At 49.7% G+C, this 26,064-nt stretch overlaps 2 protein-coding genes and 1 non-coding gene across 9 annotated transcripts in view; 2 read left to right on the top strand and 1 right to left on the bottom strand.

Moving 5' to 3' along the window:
• Nucleotides 1-3,975, bottom strand: part of LOC126047233 (USP6 N-terminal-like protein) — an 87,875-nt gene extending 83,900 nt beyond the window's left edge. For all 5 annotated transcript variants that reach the window (XM_049820588.1, XM_049820586.1, XM_049820593.1 and 2 more), the window contains exon 1: nt 3,880-3,975. The gene's annotated coding sequence lies outside the window, so the exon portion shown is untranslated. The remainder of the gene's footprint in view (nt 1-3,879) is intronic.
• A 117-nt stretch (nt 3,976-4,092) lies between these two features.
• TRNAA-AGC (transfer RNA alanine (anticodon AGC)) lies at nt 4,093-4,165 on the top strand. The gene has a single exon. It is a non-coding gene; the product is annotated as a tRNA-Ala (tRNA).
• Nucleotides 4,166-9,058: 4,893 nt separating this feature from the next.
• On the top strand, nt 9,059-23,724 carry RNH1 (ribonuclease/angiogenin inhibitor 1). 3 transcript variants are annotated; one of them, XM_049820619.1, is made up of 10 exons: nt 9,059-9,154; nt 12,978-13,083; nt 14,758-14,928; nt 16,690-16,860; nt 17,533-17,703; nt 18,554-18,724; nt 19,798-19,968; nt 20,911-21,081; nt 22,332-22,502; nt 22,925-23,724. In XM_049820619.1, exons 2-10 carry the CDS (start codon nt 12,998-13,000, stop codon nt 23,010-23,012), a joined length of 1,371 nt encoding a protein of 456 aa, XP_049676576.1. In that variant the 5' UTR covers nt 9,059-9,154; nt 12,978-12,997; the 3' UTR covers nt 23,013-23,724. The 3 variants fall into 3 exon arrangements, with proteins under 3 accessions (XP_049676576.1, XP_049676577.1, XP_049676578.1); XM_049820620.1 differs by lacking the exon at nt 9,059-9,154 and adding an exon at nt 11,228-11,275; XM_049820621.1 differs by lacking the exons at nt 9,059-9,154; nt 12,978-13,083 and adding an exon at nt 13,108-13,280.
• The last annotated feature ends 2,340 nt before the right edge of the window (nt 23,725-26,064 follow it).

The raw sequence follows: 26,064 nt of genomic DNA, 5'->3' as shown, positions 1-26,064 counted from the left end.
GCACAAACCAGTGCCTTAAACCACCCCTGCACTACCCAGTAAAATGGACAACTGGGAGTGCCACAGGCTGCTGAAAGCTAAAGGGGATGCAGCAAGCAACCCTACCACAAAGCTGCACCAACAGCACTGCAACTTCAGCATCTCTGGGGGCTGTTCTTTGCACAGAGCAGCTGTAGGTTTGTTTAGGTGGGTTGTTTTCCCGTCACCTGCAAAGGGACTTCTCTGTCCTTGGGAGGGAGGGAGCGCAAGGGGAAGACAGAGATTCACTAGCGCTTGAACAATGTTTGCCCCATGTACGGAGCCCCAGGTGCACAGCACTGCCAAAGTAAAAGATAGCAGGGGGAAAGCTTCTTTGCAGAGCATAGACATGCCCTTAAAGCAGCTTGAGCTGTGGGAGCTGAACTACTCTCTCCTGTGATTAAAATGCAGGAGAGAAAAGCACAGGAATTACTCCAGCGTGGCTGTGAAGGACTAACAGGCTTTGAGTTTCAAAATCGATCTCAACACACACTCTTCGGTGCGTTTTTACTCTAAAAAAAAACCAAAACAAAAAAAAACCAAAAATACTTTTTGCTGTGAGAAAGGATCCTGCACAACCCTGTTATTAAACCACACAAGGAGCAAACGAGGGAGGCTGGGGCTGATGAAGCAAGGGTGAAGGCAGTCCTCTCTTCCCCCGTCTCTGCATTTGCTCTGCCAGTTGCTCTCAGCAACATAACGATTCAGGGAGGCAGACTGCCCCGTGACAGGAAAAACACACGTAACACCCAGGCGGTGAAATCTCACATCTGAGAGTATCTATGCAAAATGCAGCCTGAAACATTTTTTCCAGCTCCACAGAGTGGACTTCTGCAGAACCAAGCTGGTGAAATGCTATCGTTTGTGTCGAAGGCGAGATTCACCAGCAGGAGATACTCTCAAGCATCTCCCTATTTTCTACATATCAGAAAAAAGAAAAAAAAAGCAGCCCGTGGACAAGATTATGGGGTCCTGCAGCTCAGGGTGATGTAAAACAGACAGGATGCCATCAGAAAAAGAAATGACACACGTGCAACGCTCTTCAGCCTGGCACCCAGGGGAATAGCTTAGGTAACAAAACTACTTTCTTTTTAAAATAACAACAAAGGTAAGGAGCCGTCAGAATTATGAGTCATGCTCCAAGATAAGAAATCATACTGCTGGATGGGTGGGGCTGCTGCTTGTTTGGTTGCTGTTGGGCTTTTTTTAAAAGATAAACATGTCTTTCAGAACATGTTTGTTGGCCAATCTTCCCTCTACTAAAAAAAAAAACAAACAAGAAGGAAGCTCACAACCATGAAAATGACAAATGAAAGGCAGGACAGTTTCTGAAGAGCTAAGATCGTGTGTCACAGGCCCTTTAAAGTAAGATGCAACATATTAGTATGTTGAAAAGGACAGAAGAGAAGTAAACTTAAAATTCCAAGTACTTTCATAAAATATCATTCAGAGAAGCTATTAAGCAAACTCTGTAAGAGGCAGAGCCCATTCACAGACAGGAACCTGTCAAGGAAAAGAAATAAATAATTTTTTAAAATCTCTTTGTTCAATTGTAAAGCTGTTGATATATAGGAGTATTTCATCAGAAATTCAGAGTCTGGAGGACACTAGCTCAGCAAACGCATCCAGGAGAAAAAGTAACTTGTACATCAGCAGAAGAACTAAGACAAATCCCTTAGGAAGGGTGTAAAATTGAGCAGAGAGTAGTTTTGAATCCAACAGAACAATGGCTTGAACACAGCCAAGGTAGAAGTACAAAAGTATTGCAGGAAAGACAACAGTGTAAAGCACGCAGGAGCTTGATGGAGCAAAAGCCACAGCAGGTCCCGTTGCTCTCTCCAACCTCCCCGCTGCTCAGTGAAATTGGAATAACTTGGGGACAGGGAGCCCTGCCAGCTCAGCCCAGGACTTTGCCGCTCTCCAAACATCAAGGTGTTAAGCAGCCACCACCGAGGTTATACAACAAAAGCAATTTTGTAATCCCCTTGGTTTAGAAAGCATTTGCATTGGCCTTCGCCGCCGTTCTGTTTTCCATTTTCTTATTCAAGAACATAACAGGGAAGAAAAGTGACCAAGCACGAGGCAAGGCATTTACTAGAATGACAGATTTTTAACTAAACCCTGGATATCGCCACTGCTGAAGACTGCTTTAAATTAAAGTGTAAAGCCCACAAATAGCCTCCTCTTAGCACGGCGCTGGCAAAGAAAGGTCCCAATGTTCTCACCCACTTTACTACGCACTCCCTGAGCAAGTGCATCCCCTTTTCCCTCCAAAAACGGGGCACCAAATTCCAGCCGGTCAATGCAGCTCCCCAGAAGGCCCCAGCACATGCCCTCATCCGCTATTTCGACAGACAGCCAAAGATCCCTGCTCCAGACCCAGCATCTCCTTCCTCATCCAGCAGAGAGATATTGCCTTTAACCCTACTTCAGCTGGAGCACAAGAGCAAACGGAACCATTTCTTGAGGGAAAAGACCTCATGACTCACCACAGTGCCAGATTTCACTTTTTTGGGTGCTGTTTTTAAAGGAGGCATCGCAAGGCAAGGTGGGGGGAACCAACTGCAAGCGGCAGGTTAACTAATTCAGGCACTTGAGCTGCCGCATCTCCAGCTGCCCCTGCCACCTGCAGGGACCAAACCCGGCCACCCCACCAGCGTTACGTCCCAGGCAGCAGGTATTTTGGGGGCTGCCCATTGGGCACCCAGGCCATACCTGTGCCACCCCATGCGTCCCCAGAGAGCAGCAGGGCTGGGGAGGGCAGGCGAAAGCTCACCACCCTGTCCCCTGCAAGGAGCATGCCCAGCTGCTGGGAAGGAGAAGCCTCCCCTAACAGCAACCGAGGCGATCACAGGCAGCTCCTGCGCTGCTTCATCCGGTGGGGGGGGGAGAACCCAGTATTTGGGTTTTGGTTTGTTCTCTTTTGACCTCAATGCGGCCCCACCACGACTCAAAGAACTGCCCCAGACCCCTGGCAGGGTCTCTGCTGGGTGCAGAGCCCCATGCTCTGACCTCCACACAGCCCCCACTTTGGCACACAGCCCTTTGCAGCCCCCTCCCCAAGCACACAGCCCTTTGCAGCCCCCTCCCCAAGCACACAGCCCTTTGCAGCCCCCTCCCCAAGCACACAGCCCTTTGCAGCCCCCCCCCCAAGCACACAGCCCTTTGCAGCCCCCCCCCAAGCACACAGCCCTTTGCAGCCCCCCCCCCAAAGCACACAGCCCTTTGCAGCCCCCCCCCCAAAGCACACAGCCCTTTGCAGCCTCCTCCCCAAGCACACAGCCCTTTGCAGCCCCCCCCAAAGCACAAAGCCCTTTGCAGCCCCCCCCCCCCCCCCAAGCACACAGCCCTTTACGGTCCTTCACCCCGCAAAAGGCTTTCCCGTGCACGCCAAGCCCTCTGCAGCCTTCCCGAGGCCCCGTTCGTCCGGCCCCCCGGACACCCCCCGCACCTCAGGCTTTCCCACCCGGGGGTGCCCCAGACACACAGGTCTCTGCAGACCCCTAGACGCTCCCGGGCACACAGATCTTTGCAAACCCCCGCGCCGTGCCCGTGGGCACACAGCCTTTTGCAAACCCCCCTCCGGTGCCCCCGGGCACACAGCTTTCTGCACACCACACCGCCCGATGCCCCCACGCCTACAGCCCTCTGCAACACCCCCCCCCCCCCGCCCCCCGATGCCCCCAGACACATGCCCTTTGCAACCCGTCCCCCGCCCGGTGCTTCCCCACGTACGCTCCGCTCGGGCTACGCACACCGCCGCGGCCCCGGGCGGACCCCGCCGCACACCTCAATCCTTCTCCTCGCCTCTCCCGTCCCGTCCCGTCCCCCCGCCCGCTCCGTGTCCCCTCCGCTTCTCACCGCGGGGCGCCGCGCGGGCGGGGGCGAGCTGGCGGCCCCGCCGCGCATCCTCCCCGGCGCGCGCCCGGCCCGCCGCCGCCGCCGCCAAGCCCCGGCCGGCGCGCTCCCGCGCAGGCGCAGTAGAACCCGCCAACGGGACGTGGAGCGGCCTGCGCCGCACGGCGTCTCGCGAGAAGTGAGTAGAACGGCGCCGGCGAGGACCTTGCCCAGGGAGGGGAATTAGCTCAAATGGTAGAGCGCTCGCTTAGCATGCGAGAGGTAGCGGGATCGATGCCCGCATTCTCCACACCTTTTTTTTTTCGGCTGCCACGCCGCAGCCTTCTGTGTGTACCATTCACCGATACGTTTGGCTTTTTTCTTAAAAATCCCTTAAATTCTTAAATTTGCTTCCTTAAAATTTCTGAAGATACATTCGTTTAACCCGTAGTTAAGGCAAGCAGAGCACTGCCAGCTGTATGTGCAGCACTGCAAGAGGGCCTTTTGATCTCTCATTTAATATTGGACAAGGCCAGCAACGGGGAGCAGCACCCGCTCCCCCCAGTGCTCCCCAGGGCACACTCTGGCCACAGCCTCACCGGCTCATCCCGTGCGAGAGCAGGAGAGCCCCAGAGATCCCTTCTCCTGGGAGCCTCCGACAGAGCCAAAACATGCATTTGCCTTAAGTAAATCCGAGAAGGAGTCAAAATGCCTCAAGGAGGCATTGATCTATGTGCCATTTAGTCAAAAATCTGGCAAGATTTTTCCCAGTTAATTTATCCAGTTCAAGCAAATATTCAAATTCTTCACATTCTGCTATTATTCTACTGCAACAAGCCACAAGGAGTAATCAAATGCTTTAAAAAAAAAGAGAGCGAATTTTAAAAACTGGCAGTGTATCATGAAAAAAACCCCAAGGAATAGGGCTTAAGGAATTTTCCCATAGGAATACGCTCGGTTGGCATTTCCATCCCAACCACAAGCTGAACTGGAAACCAAAGATGGAGAACAATTCTGTGCACTTTCTCCCATTCCATGTGTGAAGAAATGACCTTTGTGACAAATTTCAAGGGCAAAGAGTGGAATTCAGCTTTCAGGCCGCTCACAGCCCCCAGCCTACACCTGAGCAAACTGCAAAACATCCCATCCCCAAACTTCCCAGTGGGCCTGGGTTAGGCTCACCCCTCTGCAGAGCATATGCCTAAGCCCTGGGGTGGTTGATGAGGGAAAGAGTAAGAAACCTTAATATTACTGGGTCTCCTTCTAAAAAGAATAAACCTGGGGAAACTCTTTTTGTCTGAATAAATGTCACGTGCAGAGTTCTTTGCAGAGCGGCACTACTTAGCTATGGTCTTTTGGTGCATATATAGCCATGCCATACCCCAGGCTCAAGTCACATTTATTTTACTCTTTAACTCCTGCAGGTCTTTGAAAGTCCTTCTAACCCCACTGCCCTTCTTTATAGGCAGCATAGATGTTTAAATAACACAATTCCCAATTAATTCCCAATAGCCCAAAGAACAACTGGATTGAAGAGAGGATGCGGTGGCTTTTCAAAGTGATTATTTGGCACAAATACCTGTGCATTCTCATGGGTAGTCTCACGGAGTCTAGAGAGAGATGTCTCCACCAGCAGTGGACATCCACCAGTCCTTTCCAAGAAAATGGCAATGGCAACATGAAGTCTGAAAAACAGATGAGTGTATGGTTGTTGGGGTTTTTTTTTAGCTTGAAGATTTCATTCTTGCCTTTTAAAGCTGATTTACACTCAGGCTTCTGAGTCCCAGACAAACTCATTAAATAATCAGCTGTTGCTACAATGGTCTTCAAAGCTTCAGCAAACGATTCGAGTCTTCCTGTGCAGGAGGATTGAACAGGGAAGTGAAATCCTTGGCAGTCTCCTGTTTCATCAGCTGCTATGCAGCCGGCACGAAGAGACTGTGTGTGAAATACACTTGTGTCGAAGGTCCAGCCAGTCCTCTCCTTTTCCCCTCTAGCTTTGGCCTCACCTCAACCCCTGCAATATCTTGGTGACGGAAAACTAAAGGAGGACCATAAATCTGGTCAAACTGATGCTGGATCGCCCTCTGCAGACTGGCAGGCAACAATTGCCAGGGGTTGAGGCAGAAGATGCAGAAGAAAAGCTGGGCTGGGTGAAAAATTCCCCTGACCATGCTTTTTCTGCAGGTCAATGCAGTGCAGTGGTTGATGAACGTGTCTGGAAAGCCCCATTTTCTTGGGGTCCCATTTTCACTGGACCCATGGTGAAAGACTGTATACACAGGGATAAAATATTACACGTATACTCACAGCACTATTTCATTATAATGATTCCCACCGCCCAAAAAAATAAAACCAGCATGAAACGAAGAGACCAGCTTTTCTTTTACAAGAACAAGATGACCACATCAGAACAGCTAAAAATTCCTTCTTAATGGCTTTCTTGTGGGAATCTATAATGAGCTGCCACAGTATGGAGCATCCACATGTGTGCGTGCACACATGAAAGCTGGGGTGAGTATTTGCCTCTATTTGCAGGGAGCCCAAAGCTTGCTCTGCCACCTTGCAGCTCCCAAACACATGCTACCAGGATCTGTTTATTGTCCTTGTCCTTCCTTTTTTACTTTTTCTCCCAAGGCATCAGCTAAGCCACAGAGTCGGGTTCTCCACTCCAGCTCCGCAGATGCTTTTTCTCCCCAGTGCTTTATCAGCCCACTGGCTCTTCAGGAATGACCCAAGTTTTGCATTTCCTCCCCCTACAAAGCCTTACTTCAAGTTGCACACAAGCTCAAGGAACAAATGGCTTCCAGCAATGGATCAAGTAGGAGTTAAAACAAGGCTCTCAGTGCAACAACTGGAGCTGGGCACATGCTTACGACTTACTGTTTTGATTGCCGTGGCTGAATTTATGTAACGAATTTGCTGGTGGGCATCGCATGGTCAAGTTAGCAAAAGATCTGTCACTACCCTGAAAATTTCATTGTCTTTAATTGCAATTAAGTATGTGCACAGAGGCATCACGAGAGCAGAGAGGACAGAACGGGAAACTGCTAGAGGGGGAAAAGGCAAAACTTTCAGCTTATGCTAATGAGCTTAATTTAAATATCCTTTTGTAAGTATGCTCTGGGGTTATGTGCGTAAATTTAGTTTTAAAATAAAGTCAACTTAAATGCAGAGACACATCTCAACTTCCCCAGGTCCCAGGATGCAAGACCTACCACCTTTGCTGGGTCCATGCCAGCTGTGCCCACAAGTGGCAGGGCAAGGCAGGCAACACCGTGATCTCCTTTTCCTGGTACAAGGGCCAAAGGAGGGGGGACACCCTAAAATAAGGGGAGATAAATTTGAGTGACCTCAAAAAGGACATGGGAAAATGGTGATAAAGAAGAAGGGAACAAACGGCAGATGTCATGGTCAGACTCCTCAGGCAGTCAGACCTGAGTCCGTGCAAACACCCAAGTATCCTCCATGCCAGGAGTCTTCCACTGTTTCCATGGAAAGACATACACATGCATTTCTCACTGGTGTTTGACATTGGCTTTCTCAGCCCCATTTTGCATCGTTTCCTCTGGACTTGTGTGTATCTCAGTGAATAGGACAGCCTGGTCCTGCTTGCTGGGGAAAGGGCAATATATTTTTCCCCAAGATGCCTTTTGCTGTCCCCACAGTGAGGGCAGCCAAAGGGATGACAGGGAGATAGAAGCTGATAGCATCTTGGCATGGCTACCTAGCTTGTAAAGCTAGTTTTTCACCAGCACAGACCAGCATGTAGCAGGTACTTTGCCCAGAGCAGAAGGTCTATAGAAGGTCCACGTGAGATAAGCCGCTCTGAAACCTCTAACAAACACTAGACTTTGTCCTTTAGAGACTCCTGATGTGGGTGGCGGAGGAGAGAGTGAGGTGCCAGCAGTGGCTGGATTGGAAATGACACCTTTGCTGTAGGGGTGAATGACAGGCATCTGATTTCAAATTACCTGGTGGACCAGGAGATGATGCTCTTGCCAGCATTCACTCACGTCCTAACACTAGTGGTCTTCCTGAAAGGATCACGCTAAGCAAGAAGGGCAGAGGCATCCTTCACCGGCCGCAGCACCCCACCCATCCTCCTGCCAGGGACTGTCCTGGCAAACACCAAAGCCAGAAGTTTGTGCCATCCTCAAGCTCATGGCTGGGGTTCAGCAGGTTTCGTGTCAGACCCAGGGGCATGAAGACTGTTCTAGCAACCCCTTTGCATGGACAACCCTGGGAGAAAATGGGAAAGAGGTGCATCCTCTGGCATTCAACTCTCTTCTAAGCACTAAGGAAGGTGGGTTTTAGCTCTTTGAGCTCTTCTGGTGGTCGGTTCCCATCTCCTCTAGAAGGACAATAAAGGCAACCAGGGGGAAAACCTCTAATGCTCCCCCTGGGGTGCAACAAAGGCTGTGCTTCCCAGCCTGTGCTGCCATCTCCTCTGCTGGTATCGGCAGCCACAGGAGGGAAAAATGGAGCTTGCCTTCTGCCTCCGGTTCATTTGCAGTGTATTGAAACATTAATTAATCTTCACGCCATTGAGGATGGGGGGAGAAAGCGGGTTACTTCAACCTGCAATTAGCATGCGATGCAGCTTGAGCAATGGCAGGGTAATCCTTGGGGAGGGGAAAAGCCAGCGGGAGTTTGGGAGGAGGAGGTGTAGGACTGGGGGCCCTGCTTGCTGCCCAGAGGCAGTTTTAGGGAGGCACGACCAGGGCTGTTCTGGGGGGCCCTTCCAGGCTGTGTGAGCATCCAGCTCGCGCAGGAGTGGGGGGCTGCCCGTGCTGTAGCCCCTGCCAGGGGAGGTTAACCCCCAGGTGAGGTGACAGGGAGGCAGTTATGTGCTCAGCAACCCTCCCCATCCAGGCAGGACAGGGCTTGCCTGAGAAATGGAGAAACTATTTGCAAACTCCAGCATCTCTATCCAGACTTTAACACTATGGTGGCCTCATTTTTGGATGGATCCTTCAATGGCAACTACTCCCTTGCTCTGGGCTAAACCCTGGCTAGTGGCTGTATGATCAGGGGTAAGAAGGTAAAGCCGCCTGTGTCATCATCAGGTTTTGTGGGATGTTTGCATCGTCACTAAGCCAGCTACCAACACGTACAGAGTGCGGCTCCGCCAGCCTCTGAAGAGCTGCCCTGGGAGGAAAAAAGCCATCACAACCCAAAACTGCTTTTCTCCCTCTAGCAGGCACCATGTGTACAACAGCAGAGGTTGCATGGTAACGGCAGCAGGAAAGCGTCAGCTCTGCCCTCCTCGCTCCCGCAGAGCGCCGAGAAGAGCGAGGTACGTATCAGCAGCAAAACCGGGCTCCTAAACTCCCTGAACTTTCCCTTTTGCTTACCGGGGAAGAGCGCGTAGCGATTTTAAAGCTGTGCATCGCAGAGGCTGCTTTGTAGGGAACGGCTGGTTGTGGTTGTGCTTAACTGGACTGTTGTGTGGGCCAGGGGGGATCAGGTTTGTAGGAAGAAGAAACCAGGGGAGACACTAAGATTTGGGGGGGGGAGGAAGGGAGGACACTCAGTATGTTGCCTAGAAAGCTCTCGGCACTTCAAAACCTGTATTCACTCGGTCTTGTGAAAGTCTGAAAGAGCTTTTACAGGGGCTAAAAGTACTGGGAAACAATAGAGAGACAGGGAGTAGCTGGCAGCCGGAGGAGGAAGCGAGCTGAGCGATGACGAATGCCTTCCAGCCCCGGCCAGGCGCTGGCACCGTTGCTCCCGCCACTCCATGGGACAGATGTGCCAGCAAGGCGCTGGTCACTGGGCTCGGGTAGGCGCAGTGGCATGGGGAAAGCCCAGGGAGGGTGGCAGTCATCGCGGCAGCAAAACTCCAATGCGCCCATCCTCCATTACTCTCGTGGCTTCATCTCAAACAGCTTAGAGGAGAGGCCTTTGTGCCGGTGAGGTGCGGCTCCTCTCGCTCGTCAATGTGTTGTGCTAATGAGGGAGACAGAATACGAGAGAAGATGAGTCACGGATAGGACTGATGAAAGTGGTGGAGAGGGGGGACATCCCAGGCCCTCCAAGCTGGCCCCCATACGCAGCCGCCTGGCAAGCTGGAAGTCAGGGAGACCACTGAGGAATGGAAATTTTTGTTGTCGTTCCCAGTTCAAACAGTTCCCGGTTCTGACCTCCCCAGGGAAGTACAAGGAGGGGGTCCTGTCCCCCCTGGCCAAGACCCTCCCATGTTGCCTCTCCCCTGGGTGACCTGCCTGCATCTCCATCATGCTCTAGGTCCCAGCATGGGGCAGAGGTTGCCCTCCCAGCCTGGGTGGCACACTTTCCCGTTTAATATTTGATCCTCCCATCCGTTGCGCATCCCCTCGCTGCAGGGACTTCCCCCTCTCCTGTCTTGTTTCCTGCGTATCCCAGTGCTCCTGCTCTGTGGGGAGGGGGGGGAGATAGTGGTGGATGGTAAAAAGGGGCAACAGGGGAGTGGGGGAAAAGGGAAAGGGAGGAAAAAGAGGAGGAGAAGAGGGAAGTGGGGGAGAAGATGAAAAGGGAAGAATGAAGAAGGAGAGGGAAGAAATAGGGAAAGAGGAGGGAAAGGGGAAAAAAGGAGGGCAGAAGGGTGGAAAAGGAACAAAAGAGGGAAGGGGAAGAAGGGAGGAGGAAAGGCAGAGAAAAGAGGGATGTGGGGAAAGCACAGGAAAAAGAGGGAAGGAAGGGAGAAAGAGGGAAAAGGGGGGAGGAAAGGAAGAAGGAAGAATGAGGGAAGGGGAGGAGTAAGAAAACAGAGGGAAAAGAAAGGAAAAGCAGGGAGGAAAAAGAGGGAAGAGGGGAGAGCACAGGAAAAAGAGAAGAAAGGGGAAGGTGAGAGGGAAAAGAGAGGAAAAAGATGGAAGTGAGGAAAACACGGGAAAAAAGGGAAGGAAGAGGATATGGAGGAAACAGAAAAAGAAGAGGGGAGGGGGAAGAAGGGAGGAAAAAGAGAGGGAAAAGAGGAGGAGAAGGGAGGGAAAAAGGGGGGAAGAGGGAAGCAGGGAGAAGTCAGGCAAAAAGGGAGAAAGGGAAAGGTAAGAAGGGGGAGAGAGAAGGAAAAGGGGGAGAAGTGGCAGAAAAAGGGGGGGGAAGGGAGGGGAAAGAGGAAGAAAAGGGGAGAGAAAGAGGAAAAAGGGGAAGAAAGGGGAAAAAAGGGGGGGGAGGAAGAAGGAAGAAGGGGACAGATCCGGCCCCAGCCCCGGCCCCGGCCCCGGCCCCGGCCCCGGCCCCGGCCCCGCCCCTCTCCGCTCGGCTCCGCGCCGCCGTGCCCGCGGGGCGGCGCGGAGCCGAGCGGAGAGGGGCGGGGCCGGGGCGGGGCGGGGCCGAGCGGGGCGGGGCGGGGCCGAGCGGCGGCGGCTGCGCGGGCAGGCGGAGCGGCGGTGGGAGCTGCGGGGCCGGGGAGCGGGGAAGGGGAAAAACTCGGGTGAGTTCTGGCGTTAGGCGGTGATCGCGGTGCAGGTAACGGGGGGTGGGAGAGGGAGAGGAGGAAGAAGAAGAAGCAGCAGCAGCAGCAGCAGCAGCAGCAGCAGCAGCAGCCGCCGCCGCCGCCGCCGCCTTGTCGGTAGGGAACAGCGGCGGTGGCTGGTGTGGGGCCGAGCCGGTGCCCGGAGATAGGGAGACCCCTCGGCATGCAGGAAGGTGCAGAGCTTGGGGGGCGGGGGGGCGGTGTTGGAGGGGCTGGGAACCCTTTTTTGATCCGAGAGAGGTAAAACAGGGGAAAAAAATACAACGAGCAAAGTCGGGAGGCGTTTGCTACATTACGTAATTGGTTTCCTTTGCGCTGTTCTCGCACTTATTTGCACTGGTTTGGGTCGGCACTGGTTTTTTAACACCGCGTGATTCGAGCCCCTTTACACGTGGGGCTGTGCTGCGAAGCAACTGAGGACGGGCCCCAACCGCACGTAGGGCAGCTCTGCTAACACTGTTCTCGATGTCCTGGTTTCCTTCGTGTGTTTTAAGTGTGCGGGCTCAGCACCTCTATCCTCTCGTGACATTGCCTCTCCCCGTGTGGGTGAGGGATTTATTGTGGGCAAAACCTGATGTGGACTCTGATACTGAGCTCGCCTCTGTGAAAAGCCTACTTTGGGATAGCCTTTGATTTTATGGTAGCAGCAGGAGGTGAGCGAGATGGAGGAAGACAGTGATAAACCGTAGTCGGTAACGCCTGGTAGTTTGGTTTTTTACTGTTCACATTCCAATGTGATAGCTCAGGAGATTTTTTTTTTTTTTTTTTTTTTTTTTTAGAAATATCCTGTAGTCTGAGTCATGTTAGCAAAGCCAAGATGGCAAAACTGCATTTTTGTCACCTACTGGAGTGCTTCCCTTAATACTATCCCTTGTAGACTCAGAGTAGAGTTCAGCTTTTGGCCTTGGCATATTTTTGTGCATGTTTAGCTGGAGCAGCTCTGCAAGGCATTGTGTTTACATCAGTTCAGAAATGCAGTTTGACTGCACAGCAAAAAAAAATTCCTGCTTACCAGCTTCTCTGTTCTTGGACTTGCCCAACCAGAGTGACCATTCAAAGCTTGGGTATCAAATCGTGGAGAGATGCTTGTCCCATCTGCCTGGATTCCATCTCTCACATACAAATGTGTGACTGGCAGGATTTTTAATCTGAGCCTAGGCAGTTCTCATGCTGATCTTCCTCATTCACCTTTACTCTCTCAAAAATACCTTAATTTTAAGTATAGCTCGAGGTCCTACAATCAATCAGGTGTGGTACATTGGTAATAGCAGCTGCATGGCTCAGTAGTGCAATAGTGAGAGAGTAGCACCAGTGCCTCTAAAAAGCTCATTCTGGTTAAGCTCCCTTGGAGAGGGAAGGGGAGTGTCTTACTCTCATGCAAGCAGCCTTCAGATAACAAGCTGTTGCCATATCTTTCTGGGATCTGTGTGCTTTTTGCCTCTCGGAGTCCCAGACAAAACCACTCCAACGCTGCTGGCTCATACTGGTGCTTGCAGCAGGCTGGTGTTGGAAAAACACAATCTGTTTTCTTTGCACAGTGTAACTCGTAGCTGATTGCTGGGGGGGGGGGGGGGGGTTTGAAGAAGATTGTTGCTTCTCAGTCAATGAAAAAAAAAAGTTTGATTTTTTTTTTTTTTATTTTTTTTTTTTTAATTTTCAGATCTTATCTCACCTGTCAAAATGGAGCTTGACATCCAGTGTGAGGAATTGAGCCCATCCAGATGGGCTGAACTTCTCTCCACAATGAAATCCTGCAAAACCATCAGGTAGTAACTAGTTGCGTATCATCTCTTCTAAGTAAGAACTGTTGCGTTTCTCTCCTGTGTTTTTCAGCTGCAGAACTGTTGACCTGTGACTTAGACATTGCACAGTTACAGGAATGATTCTACCTATTTTTATCCAGAAGGTTAATTTAAAGGGGGGAGAAAACCCCAACCCTCTTGCAAAGTTTTTTCAGCTACAGGTAAGCATCCTTTGGTATGAAGTAATGCTGTCCTTGTTCTGTGGTGTGCCATAGAACTCAGGTAGGTAATGTGGTTATCTAAACATTTGACCACTATTTTGGTAATTCTGTCTTTATCTTTCTCCCTCAAGAGAGGGAAGACATCTCTCTGAGCTCATTAGATTGCACACTCTCTGGGCTGCAGGTCAGATGCTGTCAAGTAACTGTTACTTAATAGTCACACACAAGCCACATATCATCAGCTTTTAATTCTTCACTTGGCCTTCGAAAGTACCTGCCTTGTGTGTTGAGGGAACCATTTCCTAGAGTGTAAGCTATATAGGACAAGGTTCAGAAGAGTTGTTCCTGCACTCTTCCCTCTCTTCTGGTTGGGAATTCACAGCCCACAGGCTGGCATTGTCTTGCTTGGGCTGGAGAGGATAAGCCACTTAAGCCAGCGATGGCTTGGAGGATATCAGGCAGGTTGAAAGTGACTTGCTTTTGTTTTGCAAAGGAGCTTTTTGCAGGCAAGCTTCATGGGCCTGACTGACTTCCCAAGGTCTGCCTTGGATGGCAGAAGGCAGTGGGACAGTTGTCTCCTGGGTAGAGGCTGGGCTGCTCAAGATATAGCGGATGAGAGCAGCTGCGGCAGGGATTGTTAATCAGTGTTGAACGTGATTGCATTGGGAGCTAAGTCTTCTTGCCAGAGGGAGGGAATAAGCCTACTAGAGCCTTGGTTTTCATAGGGCTGTCTAAGGAGAAGTGACCAGGCAACTTTTGGCAGTCCTGGCTGTGCCTGGGGCTGTAGGGTTCTTCATGACACCTCCCTTTTGCCCCATGTCTTTTCTGCCTCCCTGTACACCTCCCTGCCTGTCCTGGGCTCCAATCCTTTCCTTGGCTCTCCTTCCAATTCAATTCCCCCTCCATCAATTTAGCAACAACTAGAAAAATGCTGATGTCCAGGGGGAGAAGCCACTGCCATGCTGCAAACTCGTGATTTGTGTACCGAGAGTGGTGCCAGAGACATGCAGACTGGCATGACTCACCTACACGAGACCAAACTGCCGATGGATGTCTCTGGGGCTGGCTGAAGACCCAGCTTGGCTGGTCTCAGTGCAGAACCAGTCTGACAGCCTGTAAGCTGGCCTCTGGTTAGAAGTGGCTTCAGACGCCAGGCAGTTGTTTGCTATCAATGTTTAAATGAAGGTGCATCCTCCTGCTGAAGCCCTGCTGGGTTGGGGGCATGACTTGAGTCACGCGCTCTCTTCTGCACAGCTCGGAGGTGGTGCATGGCTGGGGGAACTGCCGTCCAGCGCCTCCTGTGCTGCAGCCCTGCAGAGAGAGCACATCTTGGTTTGGGCCACGCACATACTTAGAGAAGCATCCCAGGCACCGCAGAGGAGTATATGGTCCACTTTGCTTCCATGGGGAATGCTCCAGCCAGGGAGAACAGAGCAACCCTGAGGACTAAAGTGCTCCCTCTCTCCTTCTTTTTCAGGCTGGATGACTGCAATCTCTCCAGCAGTAACTGTGAGGATCTCTCCTCCATCATCAATACAAATCCATCCCTCACAGAGCTGAACCTGAACAACAACGAACTGGGAGATGCGGGCATTGAACACCTGTGTAAAGGGTTGCTGATGCCAAGCTGTAGCCTACAGAAGTTATGGTAAAGCCCCATTGATTGCCTTGCTCTAACATGCTTGCAGTCTGCTGCAGGTGAAGTCATGAGGCAAACTAGTATGTGATGGTAGTAAGAGCCGTGCCAATGCACCTCAGCAATTACCTAGGTCAGATGGTTGGAAAACCCAAGTAGTTTTTATCTAAGTGGTATATTTATTGGAAGACTCCAGATCATCAGTCTGTCTTCCTTTGTCTTCCAGCACCGAGGGAGGGACAGGTAGTGTTTTCCCAGCCAAGTGAAGGCTTTCTGGGGACTTTCTTTAGAAGAGGTAGCAGATCTTCCCCCAGCCTAGGCAGCTGGATTATCTGTTTAGGCCAGTTTAAACAAAAGGATGACCACAGAGGGCCCCACTGCCATCAGCACATACCTGACATTTTGACAAATGCATTTTTCAGAGGGCTCTTCTGCCAGGTGTAAGCACAGCGTTTAGCATCTGGTCCAGTTTGCTTGCTTCTTTCTCTAGGAACCAAGCAAAAGGGAGTTCTTGTGAGCCTTGATGTTTCAAGAGCTGTCAGTCTTTCTGCACTCTACCAAACTGGCTCTGCCTCAAGCCTTGTCTTCTCAGCTGGGCAGGGCCAGCTTGGCTCAAGACAGCATGCTTTGCAGAAGCACCAGCGCTAGTATTAGTGGACTTCCCTCAGTGACCATGGAGCAGGAGCTTTAGTCAAAGCCAGTGGCTGCTGCCCCTGCTCCTCAGTGACCCTCAAAATGATGCTACCTTATCTGTCCAGCACCTTTTCTGCAGGATACTGGAGTCCTCCAGCTCCTGAGGTGGGTCTGGGATCTTCATGACACTACCTTGTGAAAATTATTTGCCTTGTATATCAGATATGCCTGCTTCAAAGTCCCTGTGCCCCCTGCAATGAGGACTTGCTGACAAATAGAGGGAAAGTTGATGGTGAAGCTATTCAAACTGCAACTTTCTGTTGGGCCTTCAAGAAATAACTGTGATACTCTGTACTGGAAGACTAACACAAGTAATTTTTCAGAGAATTTGTCTTGCGCTTCAAACTTCTCCACATGCTTAAGTAACAGCCTGGATTAGGCTGTTTTAGTTGTATAGAAACATAATTGCCCATTTTGGCATTCTGGTGAGGTGCCTTAGGGAATAAAAGAGCAACCAAACCCAAGTCAAACTTAGTACCGCCATGCACAACACCTCTCCGTTGCCGGGAAGTCTTGTCCGATAACTCTAAACACCCCATAGCAATACCAGCATGGTTCCTACACAACCAGCGTGAGTGCTGAAGGATCAGCTTCATAGATCCTTCTTGTAGTATACCATTAGATTTCTAAATGATATCCAGGGATTTAAGCCAAGTTGAATGAGATTTTTATTTTTAGCTACTCTCGATCACATTTCCAGAGGGGGCAAGAAATTGTAAGATGCCATTGCTTTATCTCTGGGATAAGCCTCATGATGATTAAAACGCTTCTATAAAGCAGATGCAGTTCTACTTAATGTAGGGTGGATCCATCTTCTTCTAGAGGTGGTATATGAGCAATTACACGGAAGGAAGCATGGGAGCTATTGTTCATGCTACAGGTATAATACTAGCTGATAAAATATTTTGGCACACTGGTAAAATAGTACTAACCTGGACATACTGTGTTCTAGAGGGTTACGCACTGTCAGTGCCATGGCATCCTTTCCAAGCTCAAACCGCAGTAGATGTGTGTCTCTAAGAAGAGCCTCTGTAATTCTGGGGGTGCACTTCCCTCACCCCAGTTGCCTCTCTCCTTCAGGCTGCAAAACTGCAATCTGACAAGTGCCAGCTGTGAGACTCTCAGCTCCGTCCTCAGTGCACAGCCGTCCTTGACAGAGCTGCACGTAGGTGACAACAAACTGGGAACTGCTGGAGTGAAGGTGCTGTGTCAAGGGATGATGAACCCCAACTGTAAGCTGCAGAAGCTGCAGTAAGTAGTCACTGGGCTCTTTTGGTCATCAGACAGGTCATGCTTGTCTTTCTCTTGAGAAAAGCGGGAGTTTTGTTGCCAGATAGGAATTTCTTCTTGTTTTATCTGAAATTGTGTCATGCTTATTCATGCTGATAGGTCTTGTGGGTTTGTAAGAGCTGGGTGTCTATTCCCAGAGGCTTTTTTTAGCCCTCGTGACAGTGGTGGCTGTTAATGCAGGACCTCTGAGACACCCAGGAAAAGTCTGATTCTCCTGCACATAGTCCTTGTTTTACAGCTGAGTGGGACCCAGGTCTATTTGCAGCCCCCAGCTCCTCCCAGGAAGGCTTGGTGGTGAGGCTGTGTGATGTGTTGCAATGCAAAACAGAGTTGTATGTTCAAGGCAGCCTGGCATTGGTTTAACGGAGGACTAGTGTAAAAATGGGGTGGGTAACTAGTCTTGCTAGGGTCCTCTGGGGTCTAGTTTAAGAATCAAATGCTTCCTGAAATGAGCAGGGAGACGCTGTTAAAAACTCTTATGGTTATCTCTGTTTTCATGTGTTGCGTGGTCTCAACTCATGTTGGCATGTTTTCTGCCCTGGCTAACACACACTTTGCCCGGCTGATGTCTTGCGGATAGTGGGATGTGGTGAAGACGGTTGTTTTACCCCTGGACTTCTTCTCTTCTCGCAGGCTGGAGTATTGTGAACTCACAGCTGATATTGTGGAAGCTCTCAATGCTGCTCTGCAAAGCAAGCCCACCCTGAAGGAGCTCAGCCTGAGTAACAACACGCTGGGAGATACAGCTGTAAAGCAGCTGTGTCAGGGACTGGTGGAGGCAAGCTGCAACCTGGAGTTACTACAGTAAGGAAGAGCTGGTCATCTCTAACTGCAACTAGTCTTGCTGCTAGTCATACCATCCATAAGACAGGAAAAATTGTCAGGAATGCCTGAAATTCAGGCCAGATTTTTTGCTGGCTCAGATTGCTGTAGCTGGAAACTGCAAGCAAATGTCTGGGCCTTTCAGTTTTGGGGTTTTTTGACCGTTTTTTTAGCATGTGAGTCTGAGCTCACTCTTCTGCCTGTTGGTACAGTGTGAATGTGTACCCCACATAAGGGGTGCAATTACAAGGGGTGACTGCTCGCCAGTATCTCGGAGCAGAGGAGCAATCACCCTCAGTGGCTCCAGTTCTTACCCTTGAATTACCAGCCAAATGAGTATATTTATTCAGATCCCTTTTATGCTTCAAAACAGAGATGCTGGATTTGGCCTCCTATCTGGTGTAAAGCCTGTGAAGGGGTTTAGGGGAGAAGCCCAATTCATTTTATCTTGCCCCTGTAATTCAGCGGGGTTTGGTTGCCAGGGACTCGCTGTGTGATACACCCAAAAGTTCCTCTTAGAACAGACAGTCGATATAAAGGGGAGTTTGGTAAAAATGATCCTTGTGTTAATGGATGTGAATGGGTAGGTCAGAGTAAAAATGCCCTGCAGCCTTGCGGAGCGCAGGAGCAGTGTGTTGCCTCACCCAGAGCCTGTCTAGGATTCCTGTATCATCTCTGAGCCTTGCAGGGTCTAGCAATGCCCAGCTGAGCTGCACTGGTTTGCAGCAAGGAACCAGCCCGTAGACCCTCCTCAGCCTGAACTGGGAGCGTTGGGGTGTATTTAACACAGCGGGTCTGGAGGAGCAACTCCAACTGTGCTTTTTTTCTGCAGCCTGGAGAACTGCGGCATAACCAGCGATAGCTGTCGGGAGATCAGTGCTGTTCTCAGTAACAAGTCATCGCTGATAGATCTCTCTGTGGGGGATAACAAGATTGGGGACTCTGGTCTGGTTCTGCTGTGCCAAGGACTGATGCATCCTAACTGCAAAATCCAGAAGCTATGGTAAGGGTAGGCAGAGGTTACTTAAATCCCTCTTGCAGCCTCTGAGCTATCTACATTGTGCTGCTGGTTTGCTCCTAAGCAGAAAGTTTCTCAGTTACACCCCCTAGTGAAACAGGAATGTCTCTACTGCAAATTAGCTACTTCTGAAAACTGTGTAGAGGACACTGTGAATGAGCAGGACCACGCTGAAATTGCTTGGGTCAAATTCTGGGGAAAGGGTGAATGAAATTTGTGATGGTGTTGTCTTGGCTTCCTGTTGAGTTATCTGTCTACTAGAATTGCATGGTCCTATTTCATTTTTTTGTGCTACAAACAGAGCTTTTGGTGCAACGGATGGAAAGTAAGGAGAAAGCTGTGTGGTATGATGCCTGAATAGGTTTTGTAAATGTTGTGGTTTAACCCCAGCCAGCAACTAAGCACCACGCAGCCGCTCACTCACTCCCCCCATCCAGTGGGATGGGGGAGAAAATTGGGAGAAAAAAAAAAAGTAAAACTCCTGGGTTGAGATAAGAATGGTTTAATAGAAAAGAAAAGAAGAAACTAATAATGATAATGATAACACTAATAAAATGACAACAGTAGTAATAAAAGGATTGGAATGTACAAATGATGCGCAGGGCAATTGCTTACCACCCACCGACCGACACCCAGCTAGTCCCCAAGAGGCGACTCCCCCCCCCCACTCCCCCCAGTTCCTATACTAGATGGGACGTCCCATGGTATGGAATACACCGTTGGCCAGTTTGGATCAGGTGCCCTGGCTGTGTCCTGTGCCAACTTCTTGTGCCCTGGCTGGGCATGAGAAGCTGAAAAATCCTTGACTATAGTCTAAACAATACTGAGCAACAACTGAAAACATCAGCGTTATCAACATTCTTCACATGCTGAACTCAAAACATAGCACTGTACCAGCTGCTAGGAAGACAGTTAACTCTATCCCAGCTGAAACCAGGACAGTAAAGGTTAGAAGAAAATGAGATGATGTAACCAGAAATTCAGAATACTAAAATAGGACTCTATTTTCTAATCTAAGTCATTCTTGGGCGAAAATAATGGTTTTTTCTTCCCTGCAGGTTATGGGACTGTGATCTCACAAGTGATAGCTGTAAAGATCTCTCCAGACTCATCAGTACAAAAGAGACCCTCACAGAGATCAGTCTGATAGACAATAACCTGAGAGATTCGGGGATGGAAATGCTGTGTCAGGCGCTCAAGCATCCCAAGTGTAAACTCCAGGAGCTATGGTGAGCTGCTGTCAAGTTTCACATACCCACTGCCTTCTTTGGAGACCTCACTGAAGAAAGATATGGATGCAATAATGCCCACCAGACAGATCCTCAGTTGCGATGGTTCCACAGACAACTCATGCCAGTTATTACCTAAAGGATTTAGACTTACGGAGCTAAAGGGATTTGCATTTCTAAACTTGTAGACACTTTGAAGTTCTGCCCCATAGTCATCCTATTATAAGCAATAGGAGACCAAGCATCACTTGCAGAGCTTCTGTCTAATATATTTTATCGTGCAATAAATGGCAGCTAAGAGACTTTTGAAGTTTGAAAAGCCTCATGTAATAGCAAAATGAGTGCTGTGATCAGATATCTCTGGTTCTTCACTGGATCCAAGCTCTCTCATTGATGAGCCAAAAGAAGGCTCTGATGACATAAACTGTTCTCAGCATCCTCTCTGCTGACAGTGTTACATTTTAGGCTAGGATGATCTGGTATGACGTAGCCAGGAGAGGAAAATTGTTCTTCCACATAGAACTTGAACAAGCAGCACTTGAATTTTCCTACATTGCAAGTTCAGCTCCAGCCCTCAGCTGCATTCTTCCCCTGCACTGGTGGCCTGGGAGTTGATGAGGTGCCTCAGGAGTGCACAGTGGAGCTGAGAGTGACTCTGAGAGCAGCACACTTCATCTCTGATGATTCTTATGGTTTATGGGCATGTGCCTTTCCTAGGTGCTCGCTCTGAGACAGACATCCCTAATATGAAGAGTGGGAGAGGTGCTGCTTAGAAAGGATTGAGCAGACAGGGTGTTGAGAGGAGTACAGTGATTGTGGGAAGGCTTTGCTTCCTCTATTCCCACTGTCTGGGCTCCTGTGAAGCAAATGTGAAGAAGTGAACAGTGCCTGTTACTCTTTAGATTCCCCCTATCTAGATCTCATGTCACTTTTGCCTTGCAGGATTAGGGAGTGTGGGCTCACAACCGCTTGCTGCAAGGCCGTCAGCTCTGCTTTCAGCGTGAACAAGAGCTTGAAAGTACTGCACATGGGCGAGAACAAGTTGGGAGATGCAGGTGTTGAACTTATGTGTGAAGGGCTGCTGCACCCCAACTGCAACATCCAGTCCCTATGGTAAGGTGCACACTCAGAAGTCATCATCTTTCTTGCTGTGTTACCCTTCCAAGAATGGCATGCAGAGAGAGGAAGATAGCAATAGATCATAGCATGGTATTTTTTTGCTCACATGAAACAATTTACGCCACACACTTATGTTTAACTAGTCCACTAGCAAGTAAATGGGAGCTACAAGCGCTTCCATGTATCTTGTCACTCATGGTCTCTTGCAAGTGCAGGCTGTCACCCATGCGAAAATGCATTCATAGCCATCCACAGGTGCTCTTCCAGGTGCAGAACTGAAAGTGCACGTACCTTCAGGATCTAAAGCAAAGTGTGGGAAGGCTGGAGGGATCTTGCTGTGTTCTGTGAGCTGCTTGCTGTAGAGCTTCCTGTGCCCTTCTCTGAACTTGCCCACAGGGCTTCTCTCAGGTGGGACACTGAGATGGAGAAACTGCTGGTCCAGGTCTGGCGTGTTAATTCTCGTGCCTGCCAGCTGCAGTGCAAGGTCTGCCTGAATTCACCAGTTGGGTCCTGCTTCCCATAGTCTCTATGGGTGCCAGCACAAGCGCTGGTCCAGCAGTAGGAGCAGGAGGCCAGCTGGAGCATCACCTCCAGCCCTGTAGTGGGACTCGCCTTCCCCATCTGCCTGTTGCCTTCCCAGGCAGGCACCGAGCTCAGGACTGGCGTGGCTGTGGCCTGCGTGATGCTTGGGGCACCATGCTTGTCTCCTCCGTGCCATTTGACAGAAGCCAGAGCTGCGCTCCAATGCCTGAGACTCGCAGTGAGTGAGTTGAGCAGATGAGTCATGGGAGACATCAGTAAGACTTGAGGTCTCTGCCCAGAAAGATGTGTTTGCTGACCAGTTAAAGCTACTTGGCTCTCAGCTGAGAGGCCTCTGTTGCTCTTTCTAGAGAGATGCTTGCAAGTCTCAACTTTAGAGATGATTTATGATCAGTTTAAATCAAAGAGAAGATTATGCATGATGTTGAAGTTGGGAATATCTTCTTAGGGTTCCTTCTCCCCCTGCAGCCACACGCCATTAAGCTTTAGGGAGGACTTTTAGGTGTTCAGCAGTCACCACGAGAACAGCTGTCTTTGTGGGAAGACCACGGACCAACCCCTGCTGATGTCTTGGAGATGCCAGCCTAATGGGGATCTCTGGTCCATGCAAGGGATGTCTGTGCCTGTTGCCCGAGAGTGGGCTGGGGGGCTGGTTTCTGGAGCCAGTGCTTACCGCACTGGCCTCTCCCTCCTCTACCATGCAGGCTGGGTAATTGCGATCTCACGGCAGCCTGCTGTGCAACCCTCACCACTATCATGACTAACAAGCAGTGCCTTACTGAGCTGGACCTGAGCTACAACCCTCTGGGAGATGAAGGCATCAGGAAGATCTGTGAAGGTTTGAGGAATCCCGGCTGTGGCGTGCAGCAGTTAATGTGAGAGCTGTTTGTGGTCCTGCTTGTGTTGTCCCTGGGAGGTCCTGGGGGGCTGCGGGGAGGGGGCTGTGAGCACCAGCTCTCTGGGAATTGCACCTGAGGGCAAGTGGTGACCCGGGGTGGGGGTTAAATGCCATCTGCATGTTGCAAAACACCCCCTTGTCCCTTCCAAGTGACGTGACCTCGGTGCCTGGATCTGTTTTGGTCCATAGCGCCCAAGAGCAAGGGGAAGGTGCTGCTGGGGAGGGAGTAATAGGGCCCGATGTTGTAAAGCATGTTTCTGGCTGTTGGGCCAGACTCTCAAACCTAGACGGGGCCCTTCCTGTTATACGATCTTCCCATACCAGCCATTTGTGCATCTTTCTCTTTTCCTTAATGGGAGGATGCTTACTAAACCAGCGTGTCTTTTTGTTTGGGTGTAGTTTGTACGACATTTACTGGAGTCCTGAAGTGGATGATGAACTGAGAGCCCTGGAAGAGTCCAACCCTGAAGTGAAGATCATTTCATGAGTGGTGACTGCCTACAGAGCAATGTCAAAGCAATGTCCTTTTCTTAATCTGAACTTTTTCATACATAAAGCTGATTAACTTAATAGAGAATTTGCTTGTACCAAAAATGTTTGTTGATTCCTTGAGTAGGTGTCCAGGGAGCTGATCAACCTTCTGTGCATCTCTGGATGTACTAACTCCAAGGCTCATGAAAGCGTGGTACATTTTCACTGCAGCATTACTATCCGTGAAATAAACAATTACTGGGAATAAACAATTACTGGGCATCTTCTAGAAGTGGGTCTCTACCCTTTAGGAGCTCTTTAATCCTATAATCTTTTCTAATGCATTAGTCAGGCTTTAAAGGGAGCTCCTTTCCAAAGGCAGGAGAAGAACTACCTACTGTATTATTACTGGGTGGTGCTTTTGCAGGGTCTCTGGGGAAGGCTCTCTAAAAAAACAAATGATTTTAATCTAAAATGGAGCTCTCCCCTGCCTTTCCCTAGAAAGTTCTTGGAAAAGCAGTGGTGGCCAAGGCACTAGAGAAGAAAGAAATGAGCAGCTTATCAGCTGCATAACTTCAAAATCGGTGTCCCTTGAAAAGTGATTTTCCTACAAACAAAAGATGCTGTGTGCATTTCTGCCAGTATGGGAAATGATTAAATGGTTTGATATGTTTGCTCCAGCAAGAGTGGTTCTACAGGAACTTTTATTAAAGTCTGTTTGCAAATAATTAAATGCTTCATTTTTCTACTTAGAAAAATAAGATATATCTGTATATTTCTACTTTAAAACCAATCCATCACTTCTGAACTACAATACTACTAAAACCTTGTTTCACATGTTTGCTTTTGGTAAGTTCCTAGCTGAACCATGTCAGGAGAAGATCTTGGTCAAGGCCTTAGGTGGACAGCAGCCTAGGAGACATTCCCCTGGTTTCAGGAGACACTGACTGGTTTTTCTTGCCCAGTCAGAGTTTTAATAAACCTTGTTCTAAGGAAAAATGCAGCTGTTGCACACCTAAAACACAAAAGAATGAACGTAGTTTAAAAATGTAGGCGACAAACCTGGCATTGCCCTGCGGCGGCCTTGCAAGAGGAATGCCGAACACATCCTGTTCCCCAACATCTCTCTTCCTAGAGTGGTCACTTAGTGTTCTGTTCACTTGCAAATCCTGCCTGGGCACCCAAGTTAAAGGTGTCCTCCAGGCTTTGGCTTGTGGTGCTCACATGCTCATCCCATAGAGGCTGTAACTGGCTTTTCTTTGACTTAAGGAAAGCTTTGATCTAAGCATAGTTTCTACAGTAGCCTTCACAAATCTCAAATGGTGCCTGACAAGTAGCTTACATGTGTCTTGAAGCAGGTGTGAAGGATAGGATTTGTTTTTTCCTCAATAGACATCTCTTGAGGATGCCCAAAATGCTAAAAAGCCATGGCTTTCTGCTTTGAGAGCTATTTGGTCTTCTCCATCGAGGGCAGAAGCAGTTCTTGTGTTTTAAAACCTACACATCCCGAGGGGCTCTTAAGTAGGCTTTTCACATTCATGGTCTCTCCTGGACTTGGCACGCATGGGCTCGTTTCAAGCTGGGGGAGAAGATAGGGCTGAAGAGGGGCCAGAGCACGTGTAGGGGGAGCCACAAAAATCAGGCACTGGGCTGGGTGTAAGGACAGCACTCAAAAAATTTCAGCAAATATCAGAAGTGGACTTCTGAGAGTACCTGGTGTGGTAGATAATAGAAGAGGTGTTCCAAGAGGGAAGTGGAGGTGCTCCTAGGCTGCTCCTGAAGCAGGTTGTGGTCAGGCAGGTTGGAGGTGAGATAGTTTGCAGGCAAATCCTCCCTTGCCCCTATCTAGCCACAGGATGGGCTGATGACTGCATCAACCAAAGTCAAACCTGGGCCAAACTAACCTGCAGCCAGCACCCGCGCATTGGCAGGACATGTTTCCCGCAGCATCCCCTGTGCTGGCTACCCAGGGGGTGGCACTCTCCCCTCGCACTGCAGCGCAGCCAGCCTCCAGCCCTGCCATGCCTGGAAAATGCCTCTTCTTCCTCCGCTGCAGGCAGAGGAGCACTAAGAGGGGTCTGCCACCGTGGCCCCACTGCAGGCGTTCAGCCTCTGATGGCACCTTCCTACCTGGGGATAAACCGCACATCTGCCTTGGTTCCTGGAGTGGTTTTGCATTCCCTGCAAAAATGCAGACAGGATTTGGAAAGATCTCTGCAGCACACGCCACTTGTCCAGTCACCAGCTTCAGCAAGAAAAACCACAGAGCCGTATTTTGCCATCTCGAGTTCAGAGCATCTCAGGTCAGGCCAGCCCAGCAGAGCTCTGCAGGTCCACCCAGGATGAGGAGGAACCTGTGCACCCAGATCACATTGCTGTGCTTTAGGACAATGTGAAGTCTTGTGTTTGGCTCTAAAACACAGATATAAATCCTGGGATCCAGGAGCAAGCCCCTGTAGCAAGAGACACTTGTGCTCATAAACAAGACTGAAGCAGGGATTTGTATTCCTAGAAACTCATCTGGTTTTATTTGTCTATTAGTTGGCCAACTCACTTCCCTGACAAAGCTTGTCATAACTGTAAACTTGGGAGAGTTGAAAGACAGAGAAATTTGCTCCTGCATTTTATGTGTATGGGTCTTCACCATTTTAAGCTAAAATGAGTAGGCAGTAATTAAGTCACAAACCTTTCATGTGGACTAGATAGTAGGCTGGCAGTCAAAAACCTTGCTCATACCAGGTTCACAGCTGGAGCGCTCAGCAGCTCCTGGAATGTTGCAGTCACATTCTGGTTGTCAGTCAGGGCAAATGGTCTGACCCACTGTACCAGTGGCTCGCAAATACTGACTTTCTACTAGCAAGGATTGAATTTCACCTAGTATAATGAAGCTTAAAGATAAAATTATGCAGCCAAAATAGAAGGTTAAGAAATCCAGGTATGACTTTCAGTTTTAAGCAAATACTAGAAGCTTAAAAGGCATGCCCCCTTGAGATCAAATAGCAGAGAACCTAAATCCAGAGAGAGCAGGTTTGTATTTTAGATCCCAGTAGCAGCAGCAGTGTGTTAGC

Source organism: Accipiter gentilis, chromosome 17 (assembly GCF_929443795.1).
Source record: "Accipiter gentilis chromosome 17, bAccGen1.1, whole genome shotgun sequence".
NCBI lineage: Eukaryota > Metazoa > Chordata > Aves > Accipitriformes > Accipitridae > Astur > Astur gentilis.
The sequence above is the reverse complement of the archived record's forward strand: the minus strand, read 5'-3'. Positions and strand labels throughout refer to the sequence as shown.

Excerpts from the sequence above, each read along its gene's own strand:
- RNH1 (XM_049820619.1), top strand. The coding sequence starts at position 12,998 with ATGGAGCTTGACATCCAGTGTGAGGAATTGAGCCCATCCAGATGGGCT. Across the intron at positions 16,861-17,532 it reads TGTAAGCTGCAGAAGCTGCA|GCTGGAGTATTGTGAACTCA; the intron begins GTAAGTAGTCAC and ends CTCTTCTCGCAG. Across the intron at positions 22,503-22,924 it reads TGTGGCGTGCAGCAGTTAAT|TTTGTACGACATTTACTGGA; the intron begins GTGAGAGCTGTT and ends GTTTGGGTGTAG.